We start from the raw sequence: 23,694 nt of genomic DNA, 5'->3' as shown, positions 1-23,694 counted from the left end.
AAGGCTTTTTTTCCTATGGACCAAAATCAGGTTCAGTGTCATGAAGAGGCCCAGAAGCTTCATGTCTACCCAATTAAAACACTTGCCTTCTAGCTGTAAATATATAACAGGACAGAAGCATTCAGGAATGGAAGAGGAGATTGGTATTCCTGGGGTTGTGTTTGTATAGCATGGACTGGCAATACTGTGTGTATCAAGGAGGAGGAATCTGCAGTTGGAGCCCAGTAGGGAAAGTGTGACCTGTTTGGGGGAAAGGACTACAGTGTTTGGAGGGGGGACCAGATGTAAGTGAAGACAGCTCAACAAAGATGCTGGAATCTAAGAATCCCAGAAGAATGTTTTCCCCTTTCTGTATTCTCCCTAGTATAGATGCGAGCCCAGGAGTGAAAGCACAGAGAAGGAAGCTGGGTGAGTGAGGAAGGGAGGAAGTGAAACAGATAAAAAACGTAAAAAATGGTATCTGTGGAATGGTATATGTGTAGCGTGTTAAGCTAAGGCCACTGTATATACACTGTATGTTAAATATCCCTGTGAACAGAGAACTGCGTATACTTGTTTTCCCACCCTCTGACACAGCTCCTTTCTGTTAATTTAGTTTCACTTGTTCAGCTTTAATGGACAGCACTTGTTTGGGAACTCTCTCCCCCACCAGACAAAGCTGATTAGAAACAAAACCTTGTTGGCTTCAATTCTCTAAGGCAAGTTGAACCTTGGCAAGTTTAAGATGAGTGGACCAACTCCCAGAATTCTAAGGTCCCACTGCTCTAAGGTCTGCAATCATAATAAATGAAGTGTGGTAGTTTGTTTTTGATCAGTATTTGTTGCTATCTTTCTAGATCTACCTTCTTTGCAAAATAGTTGTTCGCTGAGTCCTGGCTAGTAAGTGTGAGTTAACAAAGTTCTGCTGTGATCTTTCATATAGAAGAACAATACCAGACAAACGAACAAACAATCAACAAACAATAGACAACAGTGCAGGAGGAGAAGTTTATATATATATGTATATTTTTAAAAAGATTAAATACCTTCATTTTCTATTGTGTCAACTACATTGTTGACAAGTTGTATGACAGTCACAATGGAAGCTTGCAGGAGGAGGAAAGCAGAAATAAAGGAAGGACAGTCTCAAGTTAGTATTTATTTATTACACACAGAGTTATAAGATTATCAATGACATAATCTCAGATTATCTGTGAGAGATGGACTAAGGAAGGGTAGACTGTTACAAATGAGTTATGCAATGATTTAAGAAAATTTCAACTTCTGGCAATCCCATACACACATTCTCTCTCTTTTTCCCCACTACAACAGGAAAGCAAATGGGAAAAACAATCAAAAGATCCCATGAGATGACTACTACCAGTTCATAAATTCAACCTGAAAGATTCAATGAACCAGAAGAGGGTTATCTAACTGACACTCATCTCTATGTGATCATTGCTTAAAACCTCTTAAGATTAAGGGCTGCCTTTGAAGTGGCCCTTGTCTTTGAGGCAACCAGAAGGACACAAGATGGTTTGAAAAGTCTTTGGCTAAATCCTTTCCCATTAGGATTGCTTGTTTCTTACTGCTCAGTGAACACAAAACCTTGGTGGGGAGTTGCAAATTCTGCTAGGGAAACATTTAAGAAAGGTAGAAATCTCAGATTAAACATTGCTCGTTAAATAGCTTCCATTTAAAGGCTACTATTCCGTAATTATTTTTAACATCCCTTTAGGCCAGAGATGGCCACTTATTCAATGTTGGGTTTATCAATTCTCAAAAGGGAGAATTTCATATTAGTAACAGTCCGAATACAACCAGTAGACTAATGTTAGAATAAGACCCCCTTTGTAGATCATTGGTTCATTTAGCTCAGAATTTATTTGGATTGGCATTCATTCCAGGATCACCAACAGATTTTAATTATCAACTGTAACTTGAACCTTTAATTCAAAAGCAACAACTATGGGAATGAAGCTTTTTTTTACTATACGGGGTGGTGTGGGGAGGGAGGGAAAGGTCAGGACAAAGAAGTATGCAAGGCCAGGAAAAAAACAACATAATTTAAATTTAAATTAAACATATTTTAAATTAATTAAATTCAGTTAATATTTATGCATTTAATTATTTACCTCTTCCACTATCATATCATGGTAAAATTTAGTAACAGTTTTTGAAGGAGTTCTTAGGGACGCACACAAAGCTTTGAAAGGTCCACAAATATCCTTGGATCAGCAGCTTTTCTACTTTGGAATCAGATATCGAACCCAACACCCATGACATGCAAAGCACTGCACATTGCTGAGGTCTATGATCCTATGCTCCTCTTGGTAAACCATCCTCCTTGAGGGTACAGAAAGGAGGCTGAATCATTGTTACATTTCCATGGCCAACCAAACTCCACCCATCTAGGCAGCTAATGATTTTTCCTAATCTAGCTACTGTATAAATATTCCCAAGTCTGGGTTGTCTCTTCTTGGACAGCAGTTACACTGAAGACTTTTTGAAAAGTCCCCCAAATCCTTATATGACCTGTTTTAGTGCTTTTCCTGGTTTCTGGAGACCCTTAAAAGCTGAAAGTCCCAGAATTTCCAGCCAACATGACCTTGAGTCGCAGTCTAACACGTCTGGAGAGTGACTAAAGGGCTCTGTAACGTATCCAGCCAGTATCCCTCCCCAGAGCTGCTTTCAAACTAATGGGATCAATACTTCGAAAATGCTGTGATCCTGACATGGCTCTGGGAAAAGAATTTCAAAAGGATACCCTAAAGAACAATCTCTTTCACACCATTAAAATAGGAAAGGAATACATATGCTGAAATGCTTGTCCAAAGAACCATTGGATCTGACAATCTGACCTTTAGAAATCACTTGCCTATCAGTGTTAGCTATCTGATACTGAGAGGTGGTTACCTTTCAACCTTGCCCCAATAACCACTACCTCATTTCCTTGTGTTCTCACCAAACACTCTACAAATACTACCATGCATTACATACATACATATATACATACATATATATGTGGTGAAAGGTCCCCTGTGCAAGCACCGAGTCATGTTTCACCCTTTGGGGAGATGCCGCTTTCGCGGCGTTTTCTTGGCAGACTCTATTGGGGTGGTTTGCCATTGCCTTCCTGAGTCATCACCTTCCCCAGCAAGCTGGGTACTCATTTTACCAACCTCGGAAGGATGGAAGGTCGACCTGAGCCAGCTACCCGAGAATCCAGCTTCCACTGGGATCGAACTCGAGTCGTGGGGAGAGTTTCAGTTGCAATACTGCCGCCTACCACTCTGCGCCACACGAGGATATAAATATATATATATATATATATAATTTCAAAAGCCAGTGGGTAGTGCTTCAAAGCACTGACTTCAAAACATTTGCCATGAATTCTTCTGAGCCACAAAGGGTCCCAGAGAATCTTAAATATTTGGAGGATCATATTTTCCTTTGAACCATTCCCAACTCCCCAGAAAAAAGGAATGCAACCCCCCCCCCCCGAAAGGACTTTGTTGCCAGTGAGTGCATGGAAAACTGTGGAGATTTGGGGATGAGAGCATGGACAAGAACTGTGACTGACCTAAAGTGGAAAGAAACAGCAGAGAAACCTAAGAGGATCTGACCCAAGTAGAAGGATGAGAAACCAGGAAATAGGATCTGAGTAGGTATGGACAGAAGGTATGGATAGAAATAGAAAGGATAAAAGACGAGTCAGTGTGCTTAGGGTGTTAGCGTCAGGATCATGCATTTGATTGCTGGTTCCTCTCAGTGCCAGTCAGACTGAGAGGCCTCCACACGTGTCAAGATTGTTTGTGCTAGATGGAGGGAGGCCGAAGTGCTGGGTGATAGCAACGGCTTGAGCCAGGTGTAGGAGGGGGGAAATGAGCTCACTGATAGGGGAATGTTTTAATTAGGCTTTGCGTGCCAATTTTAACAGTTGCAGCTTTCTCCTGGAATGCTTACTTCAAACTTCGAATAAAAAGCTATCCTTTTCTACAATGGAAATGCGTGAGGCTACAATATTTGAGATCTGAGTACAGCGGACCTTACAGTTAGCGTGAGAGAATATTTGGGGACTGGTTGATTCAGAATGAGAAAGAAAATGACTGACTAGGTGATCTGAAATTTTGTGTGACAAGGTGGGAGAGAAAGACAGAGAGGATGGGGATCGTCCTGGGTACGCATGATCTAGAACAAAAGAGAAGACGTGGTGATCAAAACTGCTTTGTATTTTGAAGCCTAGATCCAATTCAGGTTTGGGGGCAAATCCTTTCTATTTACCCATATGGGTTTTTTTTTTGGAGGGGGGGTAAAATAAATATTGGGTGAGTGACTGCAAACTCTACTCAGCCATTTTATGAATGGGTGCCTTCCATGGTTACCATTTTATGAACGGGTGCCTTCCATGGCAATCCTTTTGTGCTGACCTCCTTGGCAGTTCCTCAACATTCCAAACTAGTCCAGTGGCTCTGTATACATTTGGAGGCCCTGGCATGGGGAATTACCAAGAATTATGAAGTGGGTGGGAGCAGCCATGATGACTTCTCTGTTAGTCTTGTGAACCATATGCACTACTGGGGCACGTGAAGAATGGCTGAATGAAGATGGAAATCAAGATGGGAAAATGCCATGAAAGCCAATGTGATGTTAACTAAACAATAAAAAGGAGTAGGAATTTTATCATGTCTGAACTGCTTTGTTGAGGCAAATCATGCATACATACAACAGACACCAGGACCATGCCAAGAGGTTTTTCCTGCTTGAAGCAGAATGATGAATGGTGTCCTTCCATAACTCCTGACTCTAGCTAGGTTATCAATTTTAAAACTCTAGTCAATTATGTTGGCATCTGAGGAACAAAATTCCATAAGCACCTGCCTTTCTCCTTAGAAGTAAAAATACAGGTGTCAGTGAAGTAACTAAGAAGATGCTGGGTTTTTTTGGCAGCACAGAATCAAATGTTTCCAATGCCTAATGACAGAGGTGGCCATGTCAGTCACTTGATGGATGCCATCTCGTGCCACAAGCAGAGGAGCAAATAAAATGCCCGAAGAGACCCTAGCAATGATAGCAATAGAACATTTAAGTTGACTTGAAGTTCTACATACATGATATACTAGCATGTCAACATCTAAATTTTAGTCATTTCACAAATCTCATGTGGGAAGCCTCACACGGTATTTGGTTTACCAACATTTTGCAACCCTCATGATAGCTGGGCACTCCTGGACTGAAATCTCTCAAGATGCCACACTGAGTTTGCCAAAAATACCATGAAATGTGGCGATCACTCAAACCTTCAGGTCAGGGTAAATGGGTTTATGCCCAGGCCATTGTACTTGGCTCCAGAAATGATTATGCTATTAGGCATCTTCCCTCCTACCTCTGTGGAGGTTACCCCTTATTTGGGTTTATGCATGAAGCTCAGTCTGGAAGGGGAAATGTCTACTACAGCATCGTCTGTATCATAGCAACTGTGTGATTTATTCATTTGTTCAGTGATTTTCTGTAACTTTTGAGAATAGAAACATCAAGATAGGCCTCGCTACAGAATTTCAGATCCTTCTCCTAGAGATTTTATTTGCAATTTTAAGCACATTACTCCCTAATGGTAATTGTAGTTGTAAGGGGAAAAAACATAATTACTTTTTTTCAAGACAGCTTGCCAAAAGTAGCAGCCTTCAGTGCAATAAAATTCAAAATATCCTTTGCATACACCAAGTTTAATACAAAGCTCTCAACAGCTGATTTCCATGTCCCGACTACCTATAGAAGTTAATTGTTTAGCATCAATATTATACAGTGATCACACCATGCTATTGAACATTTTATTCAGTACAGAAAGATTTGCTAGAATCTTAGTACCCAAGCCTTTTTGGTGATAACATAAAAATTATTTCAAGCAGGAGGGGAAATATTACTTATATTCTTACCGTTATCATCACCCGAATCTGACTGGTAAGAGCTGAGAGACTGCACTTCAGAATTGCTGCCTTTATTGCTTCCCGACAAACAGGTCACCTCTTCCATATCATCAATTCCTTTGCCTAGACACATGGAAGAGAGAAGAGAATGGGTGGTATGGATATTCAGACCTGTGCTTAGATCACATGACATCCAGCGGGACTTCTTGGTTCAGGAACGGCTCCCCATTATATCTGTTAGATCTAAATATAAAAAGACTTTCCACTTTCACAATGGAACATACTTTCAGACAAAGGATTTGCACAGCCTCAGGAATGGCTGGTGCTTCTGTGGCTCTCATATGACTTCAGCACCTGAGATGATCTGGTTCTGGCTCAGGTGCAATACAGGAGGAAGCAGGTAAAAATACTGGAGTTCTGTGGAATTTTAGAGTGGGCTGTTGCCTCTTGGCAGCGAGCGTTTTCTTCCCCTTTTCCCATTTCTCAGCTTCAACGTCTAAGAAGTCATGTAAGTAAACTGCTAGCTTTACATTCTGCCCTGAGTAGCTCTGGCAAGTTGAAAAAATTCTGCCAGCTTCCTACAAGAGACAAGCAGACTGCTTGTTATTTATTTATCAAACTCCTTGGCGGCAGCTTTTCCCAATATGGTGCCTTCCAGATGTGTTGAGACTTCAAATCCCAGAACACTAGTTAGAGAAGTCTGAAGGTTGATTTGTGGTATATATCACCAGAAGATGGTTTCAAATGTATGTGTATCCAACACCTATTTATTAGTGATAGGGCAAGACATGTTATTTGGGACAAAAATAAAAGATTCCAAATTGCTAATTTTATCATGATTGAGAACTGTATAATTAAATGTGATTCAATTACTGAAGTAATAACATTGTGCATATGCTTGGGCGCCTATCTCAGGGCTGTCGTATGATTAAAGATTATTCAGTTAATCTGTGCCTGATAGCTCACTGATTAAATGGCTAATTTACAGCAGAAGCAGATATTGTTGGTATGCCACAGAAGTAGTAGGCACATCCTGGATACGTACCAGCACACTGCATGTCTGTCCTAGCTGGTGGGATACAGGCAACAGTCTGTTGGCCTGCCAAACAGCTTCTGGATAGAGATCCTAGCTTGCCTAGAATATCACAAGCATGCTGGGCTTTAGTTAGCCTTGCGGCAAACTGGACAAAATGCGTCAAAACTGACTGGTACTGTATTTACTTGAGCTGGTAACCCAATCTAAACCTCTATCATTTCAGTTGTGCCCATTCCTGCCCTAGGAGGCCTTGCTCACAGTGATCCATGCCTTAACAACTTTCCTTTTGGATTATTGTAACCATGCTGCATATGGGGCTGCCCTTGAAAAGCATTTGGAAGCTGCAACTGGTCCAGAATGCAGTGATGTGGATAGTTTTTGGTGTTTTCCATTATACCCATATAAAACCACTGTTTTAATTTCTCTATTCCCTAGTCGACTGCTATGCAATGCATAATGTAGCTTATTCCTCCTCAGGGGGGAGATGGGTGGTGATAAAAATTTGATAAATAAATAAAACAAATGTATGTATATCTGCAGCTGTAGGAATGCTCTGGACTTCATTTGATCTGTATTTCACTTGTTCCACACTCTGGGGACTGAAATAGCTACCTTTCGATTTTTCATCCGAGTCTGAATTTTGCAATACAGAAAATGGAAAAGAATATGGAAAAATAACTTATTTTTTGAATGGAAATGGACAAAATAGACTTACAAATACATACACGTATCATGCATTTCTCTCTTTCTTACTGAGTCCAGTAGGGCTTCCTTTGGGGTAAGTGTCTATAGAATTGTCCTAGGAATGTGCAGCTACTCAGATCTGCAGCGGAAGAGACGTTTTGCAGAAGAAGTGGGCAAGCACACTGCTTCTATAGGTCCCTCCTTAAAGCAGCTGTATCTTTTCCTGATTTTTTTTTTACTGTAGCCATGTGATGCCAGGAAAACATGTGACTGAATTAAGGAGATATTAAGGAGATGGCAAGAAGGTGCCATGACTCCATTGTACTCAGTGCCTCATTAATTCAACTACATCTTTCCTGGGACTGTTTCACTACAGTATAAACACAGGAAAAGATGCAGCTGCTGTAAGGGGGTACTGACCCTCCAAAAAAGCTTTTTTTGCTTCAGATTCAAATAACTGCACCAACCTAGATGACTCTTCTTCTCTTATGCTTTATATTATGGTGAGCTAATGCCTATATATTTAGAGCAGCAATGACTCTGTTGGGTTTTAAGCAGGAATATTTCCAAGAAGATGCTAAGAACTGAACCTTGGTTCTTCTGAGCTATGCTCACTTGTATATATAAGCAGGCCAGTTATAACCCTTGTATCAGTCATAACCACAGGGTGGTTATGAGGCTAAAATAGTAATAGGGGAAAGAAATGTGAATACAAAAATCCAGAAAGGTGGGGGAAAGTTACTCACTTTCAGTGCCATTTTCCCAGGTCTTCCTGATGGAGTCACAATCAGAACGGCATGGGGATACAGCTGGTAAGTTGGGAGCCACACTGCACACTACAACACCCCGCCTTGCTGTTAGGATCCGGGGAGATTCAGGATGGAAGGTTGTCATCTCTTGATGTTCCACCCCATGTCCATCAACTATCTTGTCCAAATTGTTCCTAGACTCACTCTGGAAGCAAGGGGTGTAGGCCATTGGCCTCACTGGGACCTGAGGTGGTCCTACTTCTTGATAGATATTACGGCTGTCCCCACTGGTCCTCATGTTCTTGAACTGAATGCCATTGCTTTTGTGAAGCAGAGCAGCAGTAGCTGGGTCTTGGACTAAAGTGATGTTGTTCCGAGAGTAATTCTTCCGGAAAACTTTCTTGCGGAAGACTATGAAGAGGACTATTAACAAAAAGATGATGAAAAGAACAACAGCAATGCCTATCAATTCTTCTTTGCCCACATAAGAATGGCCAGCTTGGATATTAGGAACAACTACTGGTCTTAGCCCACAGTGTTGGCCCACATATCCGGGCGTGCAGTTACACAGAAATGAGCCAAATACATTGACGCAAGAGCCCCCATTTTCACATTCCTCTCTTTCACATTCGTTGATATCTTCATCACACCTACAAGAAAGAATATCAAAGGGGATGAGAGGTTTCAGCAGTTTCACGCTTTTACCTTCCATGTATTTTATCCAGTTAAGTCTTAGATTTATATGCTGCCCTTCTTCTATGACCTCAAGAGTGTTGGCAGAGTGCTAGAAAGCATTTGGCCCAGGAGACCAGGCATTTCTATAAAAATAATTTTATTTACAGAAAGCAAACATATTTACAGGCTCTCAGTGAGAGCTGCTTAACTCTCTACATGCCTACACAGAAGGGAAACTGAAACAAGTCCAGGCAAGTTCCTCCCCTTAGGCAATGCAACCATTAACACGTGAAAAGGGGACAATTAAATTCAACCTCTTCACCCGGCCAAAATGATTAGTTACCATAGTAACCTTAATCTGTAGTAGAAAACATATTAACAAAGAGACCATACATAACACTCCTCCAATTTTTTTCACAACCAGTACCTTGTTGAATAGGTTGGGCTTTGAGAAAGTGGCAAGCCCCAAGTTACTCAATGAGTTTCCATAACTGAAGATGGACTTGAACTTGGGTCTGCTATTCTCGAGTCCAACCTCAACCACCAAACCACTCTCTAATGTGGCTTGCTATATGCTTGCCTTTGTTAAATGCAACCCAATAATTCAATGTACCGTAGACTAAGGTTGAAGGGATAAAATTAATAATAATGATCTGTTCCATATCATACTAATGAACTATCCCGTTCAGTAACTGCCTATCTGCTGCCTGTCTGAAATTGCTAATGGATGGCCAGTTGATCATTGGATAGGTTACATATATAGATGAAGAACAATTAAGGATATTGAAATATGTCAGAGCTCCGAAAGATCTTGCTGCTTATGCAAGGCACAAGTATGACAAAGCCCTCTTATATTTTTTCTTGTCTGGGAAGATCTAATATCCAGCCTCAGTGGGATCAAGCAGTCAATGGTTTTCTAAGAGTATCTCACTTAAAAGCTATAATTCAGTGATAAGCTGCAAGGAGTGGCTGCTTCCATACACAAGGATGGAGGAACTTCAGAGTAGCTTGAGGTGATCTTCAGTTACAAGTCTGAAGGTCACTGCAGATCTCAGTCTTCCCATGGATGGTTGACTATCTGCCAATCCTACGCTTGCTACTTGATTTCAGCCTGAAGAAACTGAGAGGACAGATGCAAAACATAGATGTTTCTCATCAATGCTTTGAAAAAATAGCTGCTTTAATTTCTATAGCACTGCGTGTTCTCCAATTATTATTGTATAACTACACAGTAACCATAACTTTGTATCATCAGTGGAATTAGCTCTCCAGAGTTCTTTTTTCTTGCTATATTTTGCTGCAAATTAGTGATGCTAAGTCCAAAACCTTTGAGGAGCTCTGGCAGCCCAACAAGATCTTCCCCAGGATGACTTTACTTACGTCACTCCAGTTAATCCACTCTTGCAGGTGCAGATGAAGGCACTGCCTATGGGGTCACAGGATCCTCCGTTGTGGCAAGGATTTGGAAAGCAGGCTGTGATCTCCGATTCACAGTTCCGTCCAGTGAACTGAGAAAGGCAACTGCACTGGTAACCTAAGTTAGGAGGAGGTAGAGAAGGAGAATTGGATAAGTATAAATTTAACTGATAAATGAAACTATATTCTCCAAATGGGGTATGTTGCCTTGGGAAAGTTAGCAGAGATAAATTGGTATTTTATCACCCTCTGGTGGCCAATTTAGGGATATCCCTAGATTACAAATCTTACATTAGGAACAAAGTCACGCACAGACTGTAGATTACGACCTTTTGTTGGTTTATCAAAAAGTCTGAAGGCTATTTAACTTTAATATAAAAGAAAATCAAAGCCATAACAACAGAGGAGCTTCAAATACAGATTCTAAACACTGCACATCTGTTGCTGTATTTATGAATAAGGTCCTTCCAATCAGCCAAGTTACCTCTCTAAAGCCTACAGTATGAGGAGGCATCATGCTGGAGACTTATCAGCCTTCTCTTGGACCTCTTCTTTGCCCAAATGACTAAGTGCAAGCGTGTCCTATACGCTGCATGGAATAGACGGGCTGCAAGGATTTCCAAACATTTTGGAGAATGCCAGTATCTTGATACAAGATAAAAAGAAGCAAAAGCGAGGCCCTTTAAATTTGAACGCACATCCCATTTAATGGTACCTTGAATTTCAGGGGTATGGAAAATGAAGAGGAAGCAGATTTAATCACCAGCTGCAACTGTGGCCCAACAGCAGCTTCAGCACTACCCATCATTTTTACTGCTCTTTTTATGTTCGGTGCTGTGCATCGTTAACATGTAACAAGGAACATGTGTATGATGACAAGGGCAATTTTTCTATCACCATCTTTTTCAGCTGCTGATAGAAAAATGACTGGCATCTCCGGTAAAAGGGTTTCTAACTGCAGTCAGTTTTTATATTTCTATTTTAATGAGCTTCCAAAGATGCTAATTCTTTTGAATTGTAGGTATTAACAATAGTCATAAGGGACCAATTGCTACATCACACAGAACTTATTCCAGTGATCTGCCCACTGACAATAACCAGAATAAATGGGATGGTGCCATTAGGATGTCAATTACTATGTCTCACTTTTAAAAAAAAAACCCTGAACAGCCAATGGTTTCTGAGATCCCCAGCCCAGCTACTGGGACTGAAACTTGTTTAATTTAGATTCTAAATGCAAATATTTTCTGAAAAGAATGAAAACTTCCTTGCTTTGCCGAAGTTAATCAATGGTTTTGGTTCCTGGATTTTATTTTGCAGGTAGTTCATACATTAGACTTCTTTTATTAATGGTTTTGATGATTAGACAGGATAGATTATAGAAAGAAGAGACTCATGATGTAACTTTAGAGAGTTTATTATAATTTATAATTGTACTTAGAACTGCTATGAAGAAGATTGGAAGCCGCTTCTTCGTATCTTTTATATCTTTTATATCTTTTTTCTATTTTTCTTCTTTTTTTCTTTTTGCATTTTTATCTTCTTTTTTCTCTCCCTTTCTCTTTCTTCTCTTTCATTCTATTTTACTTTGTATGAGTTCATATTATTGTTGTTAAAACTTTCAATAAAATTTTTCTATATCTATAGATCTATATATCTCTATCTATACCTATACCAAAGACTTCCTTTATTTACAGTTCATACATTTCCTTATTTACAGCTGCGATGGGTTGCATGTACTCAGTTAAAAATGGAAGGGGAAATAAAAATAATCTAGAGTTCATAAATGTGTGCATTCTGGAGACACACCCACAGAGGAATCAGGGATGATTATGACTTAGGGATGCCTGAAAATTCCTGCTGATCAGACCAAAATGCCTTGGAATGGCATTAGTTACCAAATGCCTTCCCAAACCTTCTTATGCATTCTTGCTTAAAAAGTAACAACCTAAGGATTTGGGGCAAAAACTATTCAGAGGTGCATATTTTGAGGAAAAACTATGTTTAAAAATGTGTACTGAAATGCACATTTTCACATGGATTTTAGTTGCAAATTACAATGGGACACATGTCTCTTTGGCCCACACTTCCAAAGCTCTCTCCGTGACTGACCCAGTTGGCAGTCCCCGAGTAATGTGTGAAAAGACCTGTTCTAGCCACGGCCAGTTCTTTTAGCCAACAGGTTGATCTATGATCTGACATAATATAAAGTCTTCTGTTGGACTCATTTTAATTATATATACCTTTTTTATATACAGAAGACTGCTTGGGTTAATAAATTATTTTGTTTGGGGGGTGGAACGGATAGGAAGTCTCGTACTGGGTGCGGCAGCTGATTGTCTTATAGACTGGCTGATATATAGCTAAGGGCCGCTGCTTTAGAATTATGGCACCATTACAATCCTTTATTTACATACGCTGCTGAGACTGTGAAATAAAAGCCCAGGGAAATAAATTTCCTAACAAGAGACAACAGAAAGAGATGTGCACAAGAGAGAGAGAGCAGACTGCGAGTAAGGAAGCTGAACAATCCCCTTGGCGCACTGGCTCTCCCACGGCAGCAGTAACGCCTAACCAGCTTTAGAACACAAAATGGAGCAGCAAGGCATTGGGATATGAGCTGCTTGTATGTCTCTCCTAATAAAATGTACCCTCATTTGAAGATGCTCTTCCCTTCCAGCAGCCCATGTAAATGGGAAGCATTCAATCCGCTGAGGGATGAAGTAAAAGGGGACTTATCTTCAAGTGATTTGGTAGAAAGCTTTCAATTTGAACATCATGCTATTTGCTGCACATTCCTATCAACAGAGTCCAGCAAGATCGATCGCAAGACAAGCCAGTCCCCCTTTTACTTTGCTTATTTATGCGGGGAATGCTTGACCTAATTTATAAAATTGCAAGTGAAAGTTAGGCATTGGTTTTATCTTCACGATGCAGAAACATAAATAATTGTATTTAGCTGTTTTCGTAAAAGCTTCTTGTCATCCTGCTTTCCTTGCTTTCACATTTGCAAATGAAGAAGTCTTGCACATACAACTTTGCATTAACACATGCCCTGATGTTGCATATCAAATGTGCTAATGCTGAAGTGTTCAGGTCTCTGTACACGATCATTGTTTTTTTGCCAAGCATGTCCTTGAGCTCACTTCCGGTATGATTGACGTAATCTAGGAGATAGCCAGTATTAATACGAAGGTGCAAAGAAGCCTGAATGGACAAATGAAACAAGCTAAAGGCAGGGCTGGGATGGTGCGGGATGGCCAAAGATACGGTGTTTGTACAGAGTAGGAAAAATGGCAGAATGGGTTACAATATATTCATTGGTAGGATATGCACATGCACATGTACATACAGTATTAGATTATTTATATGGGTAGATCACCAATAACACAGAAAAGCATTTTCCACTGAGAATTCATTTCTAGCAAGTGGGATTAACCCAATTTATGCAGTAGGATACTGTTTCATTCTTTTTCCCAAGGAGAGGGCCACAAAGTTGTTTCAGTAGGATTAGATGCAAACTCATTTGCATGAGCTTCAAATACAAGCAAGGGCACATACCTTCAGGAAGGACCCACCCAACCACTGGACTCTTCTTCTATGTTCCTTGTTGTATATGTGGTAGGGATGTGGTACAAATCCACAGGGATTCCAATACTGAGGTGGCTTGGAGTAAGTAAGGAATAGACTATAATGTACCTTAGGAGGAGTGGATGGCTGTAAAAACTGTCCTGATATGAATCAAATCCTTCCTCAAAGCTCATAAAAAATCAAATCCCTCCTCAAAGCTCATAAAAAAATTTTATATTCTTGAAATATAAAATTCTATTTTATATTTCAAGAATATAAAAATAGAACAGGTTCAGGAAAAAGGGAAATTATTGCTCCACATGATACTTTGGCACTTGTGTCTAATCTCATGGAGGAATAGGAGAGAGTAGCAGTAGGAAGAGGGTTAGACTTTCTGATCAATAGATTTGCCCTCAGATCAGAAAACAAATCATTATCACTGTGATCATCATCATTGCCCCATTGGATGGGTCCACAGCACAGCATCTTGGACAGGTTAGGAGATCATTGGAATGACTGATTGCAATGCAGAACCCTAATCGATCATCTAGAGAAAGAGTGATTTAGGGGCACTCAGGTCAATTAAGAGTGCAAAAAAAAAAAAGTGCAGAGAATTATTGTGAATTATTTGGGGGATGCTGCCCAACACACAATGAGTCAATATGTCTGACCAAAGACAAATGGAGTATATTATTAAATTGATGGCTCTGTGAACTAATGCTATGCAGAAAGTAATGCAGGATGTTTCCAATCTCTCTCTGCAGCTCAAAATCAATCGACAAATGGACAGTGAGTTGGCAGAGAAGCCGAAGGCACAACCAAGCTCACCCCCCCGCCCTGAAAAATCCCAAGTACAGTATGAGAATATTTACCACCAGAGGGCACACCGATACATGTTCCTCCATTCTGGCAAGGGTTGCGCTCGCAGGCATCAGGATACAGCACACAGCCCAGCTTCAGCTCTGTTAGTCCCACCACTTCCGCAAAGCTGCTGCGTTTGTTCTGGAGGGGCAATTCGTTGTTATTGAGGATGATGGAATCCAAACAGCCTTGAAAGCCGCTCAGGACCTGGGTGGACCTCTTGTCTGTTAAGCTTCGGACATTGTCCACTTGCACCTGGGCTCCAAAATAAACGGAGCTGTCGGTGCTCAGCGTCTGGAAGTAAAGGGGAGCTTTGCGCCTCTCCACGTAGCTGTCGTCAAGCGAGAGGCTGGTGAAATTCCGGTTCAACTCAAGGAAGACAGAATGCCAACTCCCGTCATTAACCGTCCTGCCTGAAATGCCCAGGATGCCCGGGCCAGTGCCACAGTCCAACTGGAACCACAGTTTACCATCCACAATCTGCAAATGGAAAGTGAAATGTCAGGGAACCAGAGCCTGTAACGGTAGAGATGTCACTGCCCCAGCCCTTCCAGCAAATTTAAATTCTTATTTTACCAAGCTGAAGTCACATACGGAGTCTGGCCAGTTAACTGGCAACATAAGCTTTGCTCCCTGGTTTACTTCTGAGTCAAGCCAAAGAGTTGCCTATTATTTTTCAAGCATTAAATGGGGTGCTCCCTTTCACATGATTCTCCATGCCTCTCAGATCATGGCTACACGGGCTGTTCCATGTCCCAGAACCATGAGAAACATAGATGGCTGAAACATGGGAGCAAATATTTGCTTGACATCACCCTTTGTCCTAGGACAGTGTTTCACAACCTTGGGAACTTTAAGTTGTGTGGGCTTCAATTCCCAGAATCCCCCAGCTAGCCATGTTGGCTGGGGAATTCTGGGAGTTGAAGTCCACACATCTTAAAGTTCCCAAGGTTGTGAAACACTGCCCTAAAATATTAGTAATGTGTGTATGGAAGAGTGAACTCACCACCTGGAGTGAGCAGGCATTGTTTCTTCCTGGATTCCAGAGTTTTGGGGCTACCTGAGAAAGAGGGTTAAAACAGCCCCACCTTCTCCTTAACTGGAAAGTTTTTTGATAAAAAAGGAACTGAAAACAAGGATGGGTGTGGGTGTGTCAAGGAAAAAAGTGAAGCCCAGAAAGCAGCAGAGAAGTTGGAAAGAGGAACTCCAACAGACAGCAAGAGAAAACTTCAATTCTTGGAGCTGCAAGACCACTGAGAGGCAGAGTTGAGAGATGGGGAGGAAAATGGGGACCAGAGTCTGCAAACCTAAGCAAGCCCACTCCATGCAGCAGTCCAAGTGCAGAGCTCTACAAACCAGCTCCATAAACAGAGGACTGTGAGTGCTGGGGGTGGGGGTGGGGGGAAGAAAGAGAAAAGCCCATTTGCAAATCTATAAAGGACTGAAAAGGGTTTTCACATGCAAATGGGCTGAGATTGGCTGCAAGAGCTGAAGACCTGGGGGAAAAAGAAAGATTTAAGGAAGAAATAGTTAAGATAAGAAAACGTAGTGCTAACACAGTAATAGGAACATAGAAATAGAACAGGGAGATAGAAATGTATAGATTAAATAAGAATAGAAATAGAGTAGTAGTCAACTTATAGTAATAAGAATATAGTATAATAAGATAGGAGTTTAATTTTGTGCAATAAAAGAGTTTTGTGGGAAGAACAAATACAGCCTTAGTCTCTGTTTCTGTACCATATTAAGAAAAACCCTAACAGTGTGCTTCCAAAGATTGTTCTTTCTTTATCTGTGTTAGGAAATGTGCCTTTAATTTGGAGGGGAGGGGATGCCAAACATTCTCTTCTCTCTCTTAGGAGGAAGGCAGTCTGCAAATCAAAACTCAGGAATCCCTGGGTCTTTGATGGCCCAGTACAGAACCTCACACTGCGATCTTATATTGCAATTTCCTTGGGCATTGCAGGAAGCATGGGAATAATTAGCCTTGATGGTGGTGGGACTGCCTCTGAAGGCCATCTGCTGGGAGACTAGTGGGCTCCTTGTGCAGTTGGCTGGCGATATGAGAACAGATGGCTAGATTAGTTGGGCCAGGGGTCCTATCAAGCAGGGCATTTATGTTTTTAAAACAGCCCAACAGCAAAGGGGATTTTGACTTCCAAGTTAGGAAATGGTGAACTAGAAGTCTCCAAAGAAGTGGAGATGATGATGCGGCCAGGACCGACGGACTGGTGACAAGCCTGGTCTAACAGAACCTCTCCGGATAAAGGAGAAGATGAGAGATTGCCTACTTGTGCTCTGGACAACAGCTCCTCGTGAGGAGACTGCAGGTTAGTGGTTTCCCACGGGTCTGAGTGTCAGGAGATGAAGGAAGCCATCAAACTATCAACTGCAATGGAGCCTTTTAAGGACACTACATTTGTTAAGCCTCACTTTCTAAAATGTAATTACTTTAAAGTTGAAAGAGATCTTCAAAGCAACGAGTTTGAAAAACCACCTGGTGAGTTAACCTTTGTTCCAGTACAAAAGACAAATTAACAGCCTAAAGAATTTAAAGAAATTCATGTAAATGGCAAAAATCTTAATAAGAACTTAATCTAAGAAAGTTACAAATGAATGAAGGGACCAGACAACTTTGGATATTAGGACTTTTGCTCAAAGATTTGGGAAATAATAAACAATTTTCGTGGGAATATAAATTGTTTAGTCTTTTGGAAAATAAACAATAGAAATTTGAGATTTTGCAATTTTAGAAATGAAACACTAGAGGGGATGTCAGGCAGGAGAAAGAAGGAAGGGGGAAAAAAAGAGAAAAGCCTGTCTTTCATGGAACCTATAAAATGATAGACAATGCTATGACATTTGAAACATTTCAGGAGAGTTTTGAAGAATGGGGTCAGAAACTAGTAGCTACAATGTCAGCAACAATGTTTGCTTATATAGATGTATTATTTGCAAAAGATTTTAAAGAAGAAACGAAAGATGTGAGAGGGAATATTTTGGAGGATCGACAGGATGAAGGGGATAAACAAATATTACCTGATGCAGGAAAAAAGAAAAAAAGGAAAATAAAGAAATTCTTTATTTACTGGAAAATAAATAAATTCTGGATTATAAGACAGAGATAACAGACAAAATGGAAATACATATGATAAGCCAAGAGAATGACCGGATAATAACTTTTTACTAGATTTACAAATGAAGGTTGTTAAAAACTTGAAGAAACCTTTGAGATGGGAGAAAGAAAAATTGAAGGGAGGTCAAATCCTATGACAGCATCTGAATGAATTAAGGACTAGAAGCAAAAGGAAGGAATACTCTCCTGCATGCTTTTTAAAATAAGACATATCTTTATAACACTCTGGAAACCCTTTATGGACTTTTTGCCAACATCTGGATGGAAACATTAATGATTCATAGATTTGCAAATGGATAAGGGATGGGTTATGGGAACAAGCGATCCATGCATGTAACCTTTTAGGGGGTGGAGAAATACTAAGTTTGTTTGTACTTGTTATGATGAAGACTGGAAGCCACTTCTTTAAATATTGCTTTTTTCCTTTTTTTTCCTTTGCACTTTTCACTTTTTACTTCCTTTTTCCTGTTCTTATCCCTCTTTCTGATTTCAGTTTGTATTATGCTTTATTATTGTTAAACTCCTTAATAAAAATTATATCTATCTATCTATCTATCTATCTATCTATCTATCTATCTATCTATCTATATCTCAGCCCAATGGCAACACACTCAAGAAACTCACAATGAAATTTTGTCTTAATCGACTAATGGGGGAGGGAGTCCCAGTTATTCAAGAGTGTCTGTTAAATATGAAAGAAGGTCATTGAGACAATGTACGTCCTTTGAATGAAGATTCAGTGCAAATGAATGACACAAATTACATGATTTGCCTGATCATTATGCAAACGATGTAAATGGACACAAGTGATGCACTTTGTATCACTCAGGCAAAATGCAACATTTATGCAGTGATGTCATTCTGTACACTGCCAGGGAAATTTAGTTCATTGCATAGGAAGACCCTTGCATTGAGATCTGGTAAACGGAGGTTTGACGGAATGTTATTTTTAAATCATTTTTTAAAAAACTTAAATAGAGGAACACAAATAGCTGTCCTGTGACTTGGTTAAAAGAGGGAGCATCTGTCTTCACCATGTCCAAAAGTGGCAAACAAACAGCTCTGAAGGGGAAGCAGGAGTTTTCATGATACTAATTTACCTGTAAAATGTAATGGAAAACAGCAAATTGTGAAACACAGTAGGAACTACTGTTATGATCAGGATTTTAGTATCAATATCACCTCTCCTGCATGCTTTTTAAAGAGAATGTCCAGAAAGTACTGTATATTTTGTGTTTAAAGCAGATAAAGTTTCCCTTGAACTGAGCTTGATTCTTGATGACTGCATAGCCATATATTTTTCTTGGATACTACTGCAACTTTGCATTGCCTTCTTTTGAGACGCTCTTTCAGCTTCTCAGTCTAGTCTATCAGACATTTCTTGTGGTCTCCCAACCACTTACCAACCAGGTATAACTCTTAGATCTTTCCAGATCAGCCAAGGTTGGCTAAGTGCATCATACATCTCTATAGATTTCATATGCTTTTAAGTCTACCTACATGAAATGCCAAGGATGCATTTCAGATATAAGTTTTCTGATGCGTCTATTTCCCCAATAATGCTTCCATTTTGAGTGCAAAATAGGGCATGTGTTTGTTTTTCATTCTTAGAAAAACACAGACAAAAAGCAAATGGTTTTCCCACCTTGATTCCTCTTTATACTTTCTTTTCTAGAATTTCTATAATAATCCTGCTAAAATTTTACTGTTGCAAAGTTAAAATGGCTACTGAATACTGTCTTTGTTATTTTCCAACATAGCACATGGTGAATCAAGAGTTTCTTTGCAATGACATAATAGGACACCAGGTGGAGTCTATCCTGAAAAACAGCACAAGGAGCTGATTATTAATTATTGCTGAACAAGAATGGATTGTTTCCCCAAATTGGATTGTTTTTTCTAATTTCCATACCGACCCAACATTCCCTTGTACATTTCTAATTCTCAAGCGACAATGTCTACACAATCATGCATTTTTAAAGTAGGGATTCTTGTTGTATCAAGCTGATATTCTGGAAAGTCTGTGCTTGATTTATGAGAAGGTATTTTTCTGTAGCTTGAATCTGAATCTGAGCTGGAGAGGAATTCTACATCTTGCAGTGTTGGCTTCTTTAGAGACAGTTATAGTAAGTCAGGTAGTGAAGTGGCAACAGAACTGGACTAGGGCTGGGCTGCCCATTCAAGCCCACTCTCAGCCATACAGGCTCATTGACTATCATGCATACCACCATGAGTTCCTGAAGGAAAGGAGATACAGAAATGACAAGTTAATAAACAAATAATCTGGAAACCTATCTGGGCTTAGATGTACTGACTGTCTTCATATACTTCTGTTGATCTTAGCTATTACGGCCAGAAAACTCTGAGTATGTTGGGATTACAGGGAGAAATCAGTAACCCCTTCCCTTCCCTTCCTTCCACCACCTTTCTACACTTTTCATTAAAATATGAATTACAAAGCCGCTGTCTGTTAAAGGGCTGGTGAACAAGATCCTTCTTTTTAGATGTTCTACAGGAAGAGAGCAGCAGTGTCCCTGGAGGGATGTGTGTCCAAAATGTCTAGATGTCACTAATGACTTGTGATTGAAGCTCTGTCCCCTTTTTTACCTGTATCACATTTGTGGACAAAAGGGACAAGGCTTTGACTCAATGTGGTTGAGCAAGCCACCTTGACTTTTTGGAGCCCCCCCTGCAGATGCTCCTGGCAGAGAGAGAAGGAGCGTGTGCCAGCTTCTCACAATGGGGGCATTCTTAGAAGCCTTCATGAGATCGTCTCACAAATAGTCAGGACTGAAATCATCTAGGCTTTAAAAGTTAAACCAACACTTTAAGTGCAGAAAACAGCTGGCAACCACTGTAGGATTTTCAACACAGACATCATGAAATCCTTCTACTTTGCACTGGTAAATAGCCAAGTTCCTACATTTTGTAGCAGCTGAAGTGCTCAATAGTCAAATGACTGCAATGTGTTCTACATGGGGCTTGGAAGCTTCAACTGGTCCAGAATGCAGAAGCGCAGCCATAAGGGCATATCTTGGTATACCCATGTGACAACTCTGCTCTGCAAGCTGGACTGGTTACTATTATGCCTCCAGGTGCAATTCAAGATGCTTGTTATGACCTATAGAGCGCTACATGGCATAGGGCTCGTTAACTTGACGAATCTCGTATCTCCCATGGTATCAAACTTCAAATGATCCAACAAGGTTGGTGCCCTCCAGGTTCAGCCATACATAATTTCAGACCTGACTATTTGTGAGACGGTCTCATGCAGGCTTCTAAGGATGCCCCCATTGTGAGAAGCTGGCACACGCTCCTTCTCTCTCTGCCAGAGAAAGTGTGCTTTCTCTATGGTGGTGCCTGCCTTCTAGAATGAGATACCCCTAAGGTCCATGTGGCTTCCACCCAGATGGCATTCTGGAAAGCCTTAAAGACCTGGCTGTTCTCCCAGGCTTTGGGTTAGGGACTCTGCCAGATTGTGTGTGGATATGGTTAGCCAGATTTGCCATCAATTCTTGATGTTTATTTCAGAATCAGTATATCCTATTTTTATTCTGTTAGGTATTGTACTCTGCCCAGGGTTGGTTTGGAGTTGGGCCTAAATTGAATAAATTAAATTAAATTAAATTAATTTTTTTAGGATTTATCGTATTTCCACTCAAGGGTTCAGGTCCCAAACCTTTGGGAGAGAATAGCTCTGCAGACGAGGACCACGACTTCTACAACACACAGCCAGCAGGGATGCACAGACCCAGGCCCCAAGGCCACATTCATATGCTGAAAAGTTCAGGTGCGCTCTTCCAAATCTCCTCCAAAAATTGCTAGGGAATTGTAATGTTTATTATGGCAGAGAAGGAGAATGGTTAAATATTCTGGGAGTAATAACATCAACAATGTTGAATTTAAGCAAATGGAGGTTTTACCTTGGCTCTGCCCAGGAGCATCTGCAGGGTGTGCATGTGTGGAGGTGTTCTACCCTTGTTCAGAAGGAGTGGGGCTCACACTGCAACTCTCTGTCCACCATCTTGCCAAACTCGCCCCAGCAGACCTTGCTGGCTCTGCCTGCCTTTGTGTCCCACCACATCTATTCTGGGGAGCGCAGCTGTTCAGCTCCTGTGTCGCTTCTCCTTGAACCAAGTTCCATATCCCTGTTTTTTAGCCTAAGGTCTCAGAATGACACATGCAGTAAATCCAAACCATAAATTAAAAAACCCAGATCAATAATTCATATAGACACACATGCACCTACGCACACCTACAGACACAGTCATTAAATTGGCCAGGAAGGCAGGCAGGCAGGAACTCCAATACACAAATTGGTGCACTTTCATTGCCTCACCAAATAGGCAGAATGAGATGAATGGCCCTAATAAATCATTTTAGAATATTAGCCTAGCAAAGGTGCTTGGATGTCAACCATATCTGCGTATCAGCATAGGTAATAAAACCATCAAATGGTCCTTTGGGGATTTTCCTAGACTTGCAGGCACAGTTCCTGAATGCAAAAGACTGCCTACCCACCCATCCGGGGGAATATTTAGTTAGGAGGATTACGTTTCAGGTTCATTTGAGCAAAATGGTAGATTTATTAAAATATTACTTCCTACAGCTCCTGCTACACTGGGATCACTTCCAAGGCTTTTTGCTGCTTCAGCAATGAATATTTCAGGCAAGGCTTGATTGGTGTAGCAGATGACAACCGCACACTCATCTGTATTGAATTTTACTGAATATGTAAATATACTTAATACCTGACCAGATATACTTATACAATGCATACTGATGAATATACTGTGCCTATTACCACACATATTATCTGACCAGATCCTATCAGTGGTTAGAGGAAGGAAGGAAGGAAGGAAGGAAGGAAGGAAGGAAGGGAGGGAGGGAGGGAGGGAGGGAGGGAGGGGGGGAGGGGACCAACTTGTGATATGTTTAACTAATTTCTGTCCCTACCTGACTACACCTTCAGCAAGGGATCATTACCTTGTCGTGGTGCTGGAGCTTGAGCACCTCAATGATGCCATGAGCTAAACCGTGAAGGGCCACCCAAGACGGGAAGGTCATGACAGAGAGGTCAGACTAAATGCGATCCCTGGGGAAGGTAATGGCAACCCACCCCAGTATTCTTGCCGTGAAAACTAAATGGATCAGTACAACCAGAGATATGTCGGTATACCATCGGAAGATGAGACCCCCAGGTTGGAAGATGGTCAAAATGCTACTGGGGAGGAACAGAGGATGAGTTCAACTAGCCCCAGACGTGATGACGCAGCTAGCTCAAAGCCGAAAGGACGGCTAGCGGCCGACGGTGCTGGCGGTGAACGGCGAATCCGATGTTTTAAGGATCAACACACCATTGGAACCTGGAATGTAAGATCTATGAGCCAGGGCAAATTGGATGTGGTTATTGGTGAGATGTCAAGATTAAAGATAGACATTTTGGGAGTCAGTGAACTGAAATGGACTGGAATGGGCCACTTCACATCAAATGACCACCAGATCTACTACTGTGGACAAGAGGACCACAGAAGAAATGGAGTAGCCTTCATAATTAATAGTAAAGTGGCTAAAGCAGTGCTTGGATACAACCCAAAAAACGACAGAATGATCTCAATTCGAATTCAGGGCAAGCCATCTAACATCACAGTGATCCAAATA

General features: G+C 40.9%; 1 protein-coding gene across 1 annotated transcript in view; it reads right to left on the bottom strand.

The window, feature by feature from the left end:
• LOC134499267 (protocadherin Fat 3-like) overlaps window positions 1-23,694 on the bottom strand; it is a 65,247-nt gene that overhangs the window by 5,107 nt on the left and 36,446 nt on the right. Inside the window, exons 8-12 of the mRNA XM_063305918.1 lie at window positions 14,909-15,377; window positions 10,431-10,584; window positions 8,373-9,025; window positions 5,916-6,029; window positions 1,026-1,085 (exon numbers count right to left, since the gene is read on the bottom strand). Of these exons, the coding sequence (XP_063161988.1) occupies window positions 1,026-1,085; window positions 5,916-6,029; window positions 8,373-9,025; window positions 10,431-10,584; window positions 14,909-15,377 (1,450 nt within the window). The remainder of the gene's footprint in view (window positions 1-1,025; window positions 1,086-5,915; window positions 6,030-8,372; window positions 9,026-10,430; window positions 10,585-14,908; window positions 15,378-23,694) is intronic.

This window comes from Candoia aspera, chromosome 5 (genome assembly GCF_035149785.1).
Source record: "Candoia aspera isolate rCanAsp1 chromosome 5, rCanAsp1.hap2, whole genome shotgun sequence".
NCBI classification, from domain to species: Eukaryota; Metazoa; Chordata; class Lepidosauria; order Squamata; family Boidae; genus Candoia; species Candoia aspera.
The sequence above is the reverse complement of the archived record's forward strand: the minus strand, read 5'-3'. Positions and strand labels throughout refer to the sequence as shown.